At 41.2% G+C, this 10,944-nt stretch overlaps 1 protein-coding gene across 1 annotated transcript; it reads left to right on the top strand.

Annotated features, from left to right (window-relative positions):
- Nucleotides 1-1,389: 1,389 nt before the first annotated feature.
- LOC309716842 (TBC1 domain family member 2A-like) lies at nucleotides 1,390-5,467 on the top strand (the record flags this gene model as incomplete). The annotated part of the gene is made up of 4 exons (XM_082550904.1): nucleotides 1,390-1,560; nucleotides 1,645-1,830; nucleotides 4,815-4,990; nucleotides 5,266-5,467. 4 exons carry the CDS (start codon nucleotides 1,390-1,392, stop codon nucleotides 5,465-5,467), a joined length of 735 nt encoding a protein of 244 aa, XP_082407030.1.
- Between the last annotated feature and the right edge of the window lie 5,477 nt (nucleotides 5,468-10,944).

Genomic DNA, 10,944 nt, shown 5'->3' with positions numbered 1-10,944 from the left:
CAGGCTGATATAAAAATGATATAACTAATACTACTTCTACTAATAATGACAATAACAACAAAATAATAATAATAATGTCAAAAATACCAGTAATAATAATAACAACAATAACAACATAAACAACAACATTACTACTAATAATAATAAAGATAAACAAATGTATTAAAAAATTAATAATGATAATAATAATAAAACTGATCATAACAGTAACAATATCAATCATAACAACAACAGTACTAACAACAATAATAACAATAACAATGAAGGTGTTGCTGCAGATCTGAGTCCCGACTCTGCTGCCTTTCTAGTGCGGCAAAGAAAGTAAGAAATAGAAAAAGAAAAACACAAATAAACTGAGTGTGAGGGTTTTTCTACAAGTTACACTGAATATTTGCACAGACATGCTGACTGTTTGCTGGGAGACGTCACCTGTCTTTTATAGAATAGCAGGTAAGCTGTTCTCTGCCGCTGCTCACACACAGACTCACACGTGGTCTGGCAGACCAACTCGTCATCGTACGTGAGCCGGCTGTCTGTGACGTCGTCTCTTCCGCTCATCTGGTGAACGCCGTCACAGACGTAATGTCCTGAGAGGAGAAGGCGCACTTATTAACGTCTCATAAACTTTCAAAGCTGACCTGCATTCAGCACATGTGTCTGAAAGCACCCACTCACCGCTGTAAGCTGAGGAGCCCAAACGACTGATCACGCTGACCAACAAATAGCGAGCAGTTTACTGGGAGAGGGCAGCGGCACCACCCGTTAGCTTAGAAATGGGCTCCATCCATACTTGAAATGAACGGTGTGCCTTTTCCCTTACCTCTTCAGTAAAGGCTGTGTCCTGGCTGATCACCAGCTGCTGTGTCAGAACAATGGGGCTGTTCTTCTTCTCCACGGTGAACGATGGAGTGAACGTAAACCACTTCAGCTGGAGGATCAGCACACTGAAAGAGATGAGACAAAGAGGAGAGGCTCAAAGGAAGACGCAAGGAGGACATGACATGAACAAAACTGACACCGACTGAACTGTGGTGGTTTGAGGCCTTTGGGGACCGATTTGAGGTTACTCACTTTGGCAGGTTCAAGAACAACAGCTCCTCTTTGATCTTCTTAGCTCCGCACTGACATTCGTAGTCCAACAGGCCGCCCTGCAGCAGGGAGCAGGAGGAACAGGTGCATTAGAGTTAAACTCTTTTACAGATGAATTCACATATTCGTGGGAGCAAGCCTGTTCACAGAATAGAGTCTAAACGAGCTCTTACTTTCAGACTCCAGCCCCGCCCTTCAGCAGCTCCGCAGCATCCTGCTGGCTGGCACAACCTTGCCATTGGCTGCTGCCAGGGACTCAACAGGTTAGAACAAAAATATAAATATTATATCTGAGTTCTTATGTGGACCCGCCTTCCAGGCAGAACCTCACCTTCCATCAATGTCCACAGGTTAGCGGCCCTCGCTCTGCTGGTCCTCCAAAGTGACGAAGACGCCTTCTGGTGTCTGGTGGCAGTGGTGGAAGCCATCATGCCTCAGGACTACTACACCAAGAATCTGGTGGCCTCTCAGGTCAGCAGACACACTCACCTGCTTGCCTGCTGTGATCTGTTTTAGTGATCAGTGAGGCTGATCTCTGTGAGTCTTTGTGCTCAGGCGGACCAGCGCGTGCTGAAGGACTTCATGGCGGAGAAGCTTCCTCGCCTGGCATCTCACTTTGAGGATCACAACATTGACGTCTCTCTGGTCACCTTCAACTGGTTCCTGGTGGTTTTTGTGGAGAGTCTGCCCAGCGACATCCTGATGCCTCTGTGGGACGCCTTCCTGTATGAGGGTACCAAGGTACCATACACCCGAACACACCATGACAGAAATGCAGACAACACTTGAATGCACCACAGTAGTGTCCATGGAAACAAAAATGATTTTGTTTTCACCTTTAGATGTCTTTATTTACATTTTAGGAGTAATAAGACATTGTTTACTAAGCATGGGGAACTGTCATGTGACATGAAATAGGAGTGGGAAAGCAGATCATTCTAGTAACGACCTCACAGTCTACCACAAGCAGCGTAAATCCAGACGATGAGCGGGACAATGGCTTTGGGCTTGTTTCTGAAATGTGACAAATGCAGCACAGCTTTTACATCGTTTGTCTCAGGAAATAAAATCACAGTTCAGACACAGAAATATATACCACACAGGGATAAATGCTGACAACAGCTTCAGCCACGTAGATCCAACCCAAAAGTTTAATTTAAACTTAAAGCTCAACTACCAAGTAAGTTAATATTATCTGGCAACTGAGGAACCAAGTGGCTTATTTCAATTTCAATTTCAATTTCAATTTTATTTCTATAGCACATTTAAAAGTCACAAGTACAACAAAGTGCTTCACAAACGAACCATACTTGCAATTTACAACAGGAGAAAACAGTTAACAAAGAATAAAATTATAAAATAATAATATAAGAACAGGCATGAATCAGGGAAAATTAAGCTAAGTAGTTTGAAAAGCGAGCTTAAATAGATGGGTTTTTAACCGAGATTTAAAAGATTGGATAGTTTCCGACACACGGACATCAACCGGTAGGCTGTTCCAGAGTTTTGGTGCAGCGAAAGCAAAGGCCCGATCCCCCTTCGTCTTTAATCGAGACATTGGTTGCATTAGAAGCCCCTGATTAGAGGATCTGAGTGCCCTTGTAGGGATATATAGATTAAGAAGGTCAATCAAATAACTGGGTGCCAAGTTATTTAAGATTTTAAAAGTATATAAAAGAATTTTAAAAACAATACGGTATTTGACAGGAAGCCAGTGGAGGTCAGCTAGAATGGGAGTAATATGATCCTGTCTTCTAGCGCCGCTTAAAAGGCGTGCTGCGGCATTCTGGACTAATTGTAGGCGTTGAATAAGAGAGAGTTGGAGGCCTAAGTAAAGAGAATTACAGTAGTCCAGTCTAGAGGTTATAAAAGCATGAATGAGCCTTTCAAGGTCTTTATGTCGTAGGTAAGGCATTGCCTTCGAAATTTGGCGTAGTTGGTAGAAGCTGGTTTTTACCACTGCAGCCACTTGCTTATCTAATTTGAGGGAGCTGTCCAGCATTACTCCGAGATTTCTGACAGTGGGCGATAAGTGGCTGGCATAGGAACCTAAAGTCTCCGAAAGCTGTTTCAACGGCATGTGGCTACCAAAGACGATAATTTCTGTTTTGTTTTCATTGAGGGTGAGCGAATTATGCAGTAGCCAGTCTCTGACGTCACACAGACAATTAAGCAACGGCAATAGCGGGGATTGAAGATCCAAATCCAAAGGGAAATAGATTTGGATATCATCCGCATAGCAGTGAAAAGAGATATTGTGATTTCTAAAGATTTTTCCCAGGGGTAACAGATAGAGAGAGAACAACGTGGGACTTAACACAGACCCCTGGGGAACACCGCAACGAAGGGGTGCGGGGGAAGAGGAGTGATTTCCCATAGAGACAGAGAAAAACCGCTCGGATAGGTATGATTTAAACCATGAGAGTACTTTGCCTTTTAGGCCAACTACATGTTCAAGTCTTGAAAGGAGAATATCATGGTCGACCGTATCAAAAGCAGAGGACAAGTCTAAAAGAACTAAAACCATAGGGCGCCCTGTATCAACAGTTACGAGGAGATCGTTAAAAACTCTCAGTAAAGCTGTCTCGGTACTGTGGTGAGGTTTAAAACCAGATTGGAATTTTTCATTGATTCCATTTGCCTCTAAGAAAGATTGCAATTGCTTGAGAACAATTTTCTCTAAGACTTTAGCCATAAAAGGGAGTTTCGATACCGGCCTATAGTTTGAGAGGACATTAGGATCAAGATTACTTTTCTTGATTACAGGTTGGATAACTGCATGTTTGAACACAGCAGGGACGCAGCCTGATAGTAGTGATGAATTCATTATAAGTAAAATCCAGGGTCCTACAATATTCAGGGCGTTTTTGATAATGCGAGAAGGGAGCACATCATGACGGGAATTGGAATTTTTCGTTTGAGCTATTATTTCCTTAAGGGTCGGAAAGGAAACAAATTCAAACTGTTCTAGTACCGACGAGGGTTCGGATGTTAAAGATGTGTCCTCAATGGGTAGATATGTGGATCTTAGTGCTATAGTTTTATCTGAAAAATAGTTTAGGAATTTTTCACATAAAGCTTGGGAGGTCTCGGTCTGAGTGGAGAGTGGATTTATTAACGAATTAAAAATGCCAAAAAGGACCTGCGGCTTATGACTATTAGTCGCAATGATCTCCGAAAGGAAGGAGGCTTTTGCAGTTTTAACAGCCTTCTGATATTTCTTCAGACAATTGTGGAGAATGTCAAAGGAGATCTGGAGTTTGTCTTTCTTCCATCTCCTCTCCGCTTGGCGGCATTCACGTCGGAGGGTACGAGTATAGTCATTCATCCACGGTTGACGGAATGGTTTAAGGCGTTTGGTCTTTAAGGGAGCTACAGTGTCTAAAATAGAAGTACAGGTGGCGATGAAGGAGTTAGCGAGATCATTAACCGGTGTAGCTGTATCCCAGTTAATTTCGCAGAAGGCAGTGTTGGTCAGAGCCATAGAAAACTGAGCAATAGTCTCTGAGTTAATCATGCGTATATTTTGCACAGGACCCTCACGTTTCAGCTCCATATTGCACACATTGACATTAAACAAAACCGGGAAATCGATCAGAGCTGTAATGAGTAAAGGGCCCAACTGCACCACAACTGAAAGAGTAATTTATGACTCACCTCCTCAAAGTTTCCAATTAATTGTGTGGCGTGAGTGTCCTGTTATGAAATGCGTGTCTGTGCTGCAGGTGATCTTCAGATACACTCTGGCTCTGTTCAAATACAAAGAGGACGACATCCTGAAGATTCACGACAGCGTGGAGATCTACCAGTACCTACGCTTCTTCACAAAGACCGTCTCCAATGCCAGGTACGCACTCGCCTCCACCCGCTTTAATCTACGAGCTGTTACACTCTCAGAAGTGTAGCGGATGTAGCTGTTGAATCTTTGAGCTTCAAACCCTTTTTACTGAAATTTTGTGAGAAGTTTAAATTTCCCTGATCACAGTAACAACGATTTAAAGATTTTTAAGTATCTGCAGCTCTCGGATACATGTGGTCCAGTCAGTCCAGTATTTCCTGCTCAAACTGCAGTACCTGAAGTATCAAGCAGCATAAAACAGAAACACTCAAGCTGATCAGTTTCCAGTTCCTCTGTGTTGGTGATCGAGTCCTTTCCACCTGCGTGTGTCCATGCAGGAAGCTGACCAGCATCGCCTTCAACGACATGAACCCATTCCCCAGCCGGCTGCTGAGGAACCGGCGAGTGCTCCACCTGGAGCGCCTGCAGGCGGAGCTGCGTGAGCTGGAGGAGCAGCACAAGGAGTTCATCACCGAGAGCGTCGTACGGAAAGACAAAGAGCTCGACGTCATGGTGAGCGAGGACGACGAGGACCTCTGATCACACGGGACGCTTCAGCTGCTCACTTCGAGACGACGATGAGTTTTCCATGAGTTCAAGAGAATTTTACTAAACCGGCTGTTAACTGGTTTCCTTCACACCAAACACAGGATTGTGTCAGGTTCACCATCTCTACTAACACTACAAGGAAACAGACGCATACAGATTTAACTGCATCACATCTCTGAAACAAACTTGCAGTAAACAAATGTGTACTGTGTTCACATGTGTAATAAGTCAGGCTGCAGAAATGTGCAGATGTATTTCAGTGAATTCATTTGGATTAATATGTGATAGCTTATTTATTTCATTGCATCTTTTGCTTTATACCTAAAAATGCGTGACATTTCTAAATGTAGTCACATCCCTATGAAACATGGTTGATTATCAGCTGTAGTCACAGCTGGTGATAAAGTAATTAAAATGTCCAGCTATTCAAAAATAGGGCATTCTGCACAATGAGTACTTTTTGGTACTTGAAGTATATTTTGATGCTGATGCTTCAGGGCATTGTGCTGCATTGTCGAAGCTCTCTGGGCTTCCGGTTAGAACGACCTCACAGTGTTTTATTTTGATCTGGTGTAAAGTGCATTGTGCAGAAATGACAGCATGATAGTCACATGATAAAACTGACTTTTCTTTTTTTTTAAATTTTACTGGGTGTGCATCTTGTTCAAATGTCTTTTTCAGCATTTGTACATAAATATTCTGTATATAAATATTTGATTTTCATTTATTTTACAGAGTCCTTTATTTTGTTTCACAAATATGACATTCATGTCAAATGACATCTGCAGACTTTATAATGACCAGCAGGGGGCAGTGTATTGCAGTCTATGAGAACATTTACTGAGACCTGTTTCATGCACTAGTTTCATGTCTCATTGAATCCAACATGATGTTGATTTTGTAAATTAAGGTCACATCTTCATCACATCTAATTTCAAAACACTGATCAATTTTTTTAAAAAATGAATTCCATACCAATTGCAGGAATAAAATAGGAATAAATAACAAACGAGAAATACATACAAAACAAGAGAAAGGCACACATGAGAGAACAGGTCACATGACAGCACAGCATTATCTACCCACAATTTGAACTAAATAACAGATAGCACAGGCAATGAAAACAAACGGAAATCAGAATAAATTTAAAAACTTTTATTGATGTTAACTTGAAGTGCTGAATTAGCCCTGTTGTCAGTTCAAATCACTTCAATCTATAGCGCACTTTAAGGTCTTTAGACTTTAAAAAGTAATACACTGCAAGGTAAGCTTGCAGCATCTTACTTTAAGGTCAACTGTGAAACTTTGTGGAAAGCCTGAGACAAGTTGATGAGTCAGTGAAGCGCACTTCCTTCTGATGATGGCTATACTGAGGTGAGTTTTTAAGCATATCCTAAACTTTATTCATTATTAGACTTCTGACACCTGGCAAATAAACTCTCATGCGATATGAGAACATAACAGCAAAAAGCCAGTAGCTGGTACATGAATGGATAAAAATTGGATCCCTCTTAGATTGAATTGGTTGCCCTCTTATATTACGTTGTTTTGAACCTAACCGCATCCACTGAATTAATGCAGTTTTCAGGACAGTAAAAACAGAGAACTCTGATATACACAATTGCTGATTGCTGATAGTGTTTCTTAATGCAAAATGGGCTTCCATTTAAAATGCAATTGCTTTATGTTCGATCTTTAGCGAAGAAGGGTCATTTTTGATTCTGTGGACAAGGGATGCAAATGGAATGTGAAGGCAACAGGTAGTAGGGTGAATTAGGGTTTCGTGTGGTCTTCAGTGCATGAATTTTATTGCCACTTTATTTCAACTTTTTATTAATGTACTCAAAAGAAAAACAAGAACCACAAAGGAGATTCTTGTGATTCTTTTTTGTGCCATCTGTTTGTGAAAGAAAGCACATTTTACCACATCATACTGTGTTTGCTGCCATTTATTTTACTCGTCCTGCCTGAGTGTCTGGGCTGCGTTTGTCTGTGCACCTTTGTTCTGGCCTTCTGCTGATGGGTTTCACATGCTGGGCTTTCCCTCTTGGTCCACACCCAGCAGCCTGCTGCTGACCACACACAGCCTACAAACTGATCCATCCATGCATCCATCCATGCATGCATGGCCTGGTTATTGTTGAGTTATCACCTCCAGCTCCTTGCTCATAACCAGGTAGATACTGGGCTGGGCCTGATCTCTGAGCTCAATAACAATGACAAAAATGCCAAACACTTTACTCTTCATGGTAAAAAATGTTTATAATACAGTAAAAACTGGATGTAGCCAAAATCAGTGTTTTATATACAGTGTAAGTGAACAACATTGCTACACTGCTGGTGTTTGATTGATAGAGGCTTTCTTTATAAGAACTATGATATCATTTCTTTTGCTGATTAACAGTTTTTATATAATTTTTATATCATATATAGCTTTCAAGAAGCCAAAGATCACTGGACGAAAAGACTACAGACCTGTGGCTCTGACATCTGGTCAGGAAGTCTTTTGAGCGCCTGGTTCTCTCCTATCTTAAGACCCTCACGGCCCCCCTCCTGGACCCCCTGCAGTTTGCATACAGAGCCAACAGGTCTGTAGACGATGCCATCAACATGGCCCTACACTTTGTCCTGCAGAATCTATGCTAGGATCCTGTTTGTGGACTTCAGCTCTACCTTCAACACCATCCTTTCAGACCTTCTTCAAGGATTGCTTTCCCAGATGAATGTGCCTGATCCCATCTGCCGGTGGATCACTGACTTCCTGACGGACAGGAAGCAACCAGTGAGGCTGGGGAAGAATGTCTTGGACTCCCGGACCATCAGCACGAGCTCCCCTCAGGGCTGTGTTCTTTCTTCTATGCCCTTCTCCCTGTACACCAACTGCCGCACCTCCAACCACCAGTCTGTCAAATTAATTAAGCTTGCAGATGACACCACCATTATTGGACTCCTCTCAGACGGGGATAAGTCTGCCTACAGGATGGAGGCTGAACATCTGGTGTCCTGATGCAGCCGCAACAACCAGGTGCTGAATAAGTGTTATTTTCATTTACCACTGGCCCAAGTACATTTTTATTGGCTTGTGAACAAAGCTGTAGTTTTTGTATTTTTAAATATTAACGCAATTTAATTGAGACATTATTTATATTATTTCACTTTCAATGTGAAAAATGCTGTAAAAACGTTGAAAATAATGGTCACCCCTGTTCGCTGCAATGTAAAATAGTACAACTGCTGTCAGCCTTCATTAAGTTGCATCATTTAAACATTTGCATATTTTTATTCAACTTCTGCAGGATGCTTTGATGAAAGACTCCCTTTTCCCAAGTAGAGGCTTTACTAGAGGTCACAGGAACAGCGCTGCTGTTTTGGATGCAGAAAAATGTTGTCTTTCACTCTACCTGAGCTCAGTGTCCCAGTAAGGGCTCCGCCTCATTGTAGCTGACGCTGAAATGTTTGTGTGGGTTGCCATGACAACACCAGAAGTGCATCTGAGATCGTGTCCAAATTCATGGGCTGCATCCTCCTGAGGACTCGGTGTTCTGACAAAACGTCTTACTTTGGCAAAACGTCCTACCGTAAGTAGTTCATGCGTTCTCGGCGGCTCTAGTGACCCTCGAACTCTCGGCTAGCTATCGAGGTGGTGGATAACATACGTCTCCCCCACAAGAGCACGAACCTACAACTTTTCTACTACTGGTTTTACAAGGCGTACACGGTAAAAACATTATGCTGTTATTTGTTAAGCACTTGTGCATCTTGTGAAAAGAAATAAGTGGCTGAGATGGATGTCATATGTGCTATTGATATTATTTTACTCGTTTCTAGTTTTCACGGTGCTCCATGATTGTGAGAGGAATAAAAAAGAATTGTGGACATCAGTACGAAGCATGGATTCTTTTGACCAGAGTAGATACACTGGTCCCTTGAATATACTAATCTTTTTGAGGTGGGTGACTGTTCCTGTGTATTTACAGAAACAATGGTTGTGATAACCTCAGCTGTTTCAGAGGGTGACTGTTCGTTGCTTTGCGCACTTTTAAATCTGTATACAATGGTTTGTTCCCTTTTTGTGTTCTGAGGTTTAAACAAAGATGTACTAGATGTATTATACCGGTCCCTCGAATCTACAAATCTTTTAGATGTGGATGACTGTTCATTTTCATCTGTGTTTACAGAAACACTGGGTGTTGGAACCTCAGTAGTTTCTTTTTGGCTGACAGACTCTGGAGCTGTACAAGAGGAATAAAGAGCTGCAATGCTTTTGTGAACCTGACCTGGGAAGGGAGAGAAATATATTTTTGTTTTGTTTTTGTTTGTCTTCTTGTTTTTTTTTTTGGTTTTTTTTTTATTCATATTTTGGATGGACAGAAACGTTAACAAATATACAACTGGAATAATCATACTGTCAGTTCTCTGTCCGTTTCTTAACAACAACCAACAAATAAGGACTAACAGTAACTAAGACAAACAGACAAACAAACAAACAAAAAAACAACAAAAAACAAAACAAAACAAAAAATCCCAGGAGAAACAAAATGATATACCGCCTCCTGGGAAACATCAGCAAAAACAAAAGTAATGGGGGCAAAACACCCAGGTGCCTAAAAACAAAACATAACCTTGACCACTGATGACATTAAGACAATTTCTTCCCTCTACTGACTTTCAAAGTAAAAAAAAAAAAAAAAAAAAAGACAACAACAAAAATACCAATGACACATGAACCCCCCCCCCCCCCCCCCCCCCCAAAAAAGAACATTTATCATAATATCTAGGAGACATTGTCGATGTACACCAAAAAAGGACCCCAGACCTGCTCAAAAATGTCTTCTCTCCCCTTAATTCTGTACATAACCCATTCATATGATGCCATCTTAGACATTTGTTCAGTCCATTCCCTGAGAGAACAGGGGCTGGATGACTTCCAGTGCCTAAGTATTATCCTGCATCCAGTTATGAAAGCCAGACGCATCCACAATCTCTGTTTTTTTGAAAGGATAATTTGTCTTCTTGTTTTATTTGATTCCTTGTGGGATTTGGATCCAACAAGTAAAGTATGCATATTATGCACACACACAAACACACATGCAGCTATTACCATTTCTTGTATTCTTGAATAAAGACATTGATCTGACACATTTAAAATGCAGCCAATTGTTTTTATTGTTATATTATTAAGAAAAAAGAAAAGGTGGGGGTGGGGGGATGTAAAGAAGAGCTTAAAGGAAAGGGCTAGAGGAGAGAAAACCCCAACAATTAGCAGGGCATTTTTTTACTTGGACAAATTGTTAATAAAGTTTCCATATCTGTAACAATGATGACAGTATAATTGTTTATAAACAATTATATTGACAATTATATGTGTCCAGTATGTTGGCTCATTTTCTTTTACTTTTTGCATTTGAAAATAAAAGTTGGGCTGATTTTGACAACATTACAAGAAGTGTTGTTAATGATTCTTTTTG

Source organism: Aulonocara stuartgranti (assembly GCF_965226115.1).
Source record: "Aulonocara stuartgranti genome assembly, chromosome: 2".
NCBI lineage: Eukaryota > Metazoa > Chordata > Actinopteri > Cichliformes > Cichlidae > Aulonocara > Aulonocara stuartgranti.
Note: the sequence above shows the minus strand (reverse complement) of the source record. Positions and strands in the feature narration are given on the sequence as shown.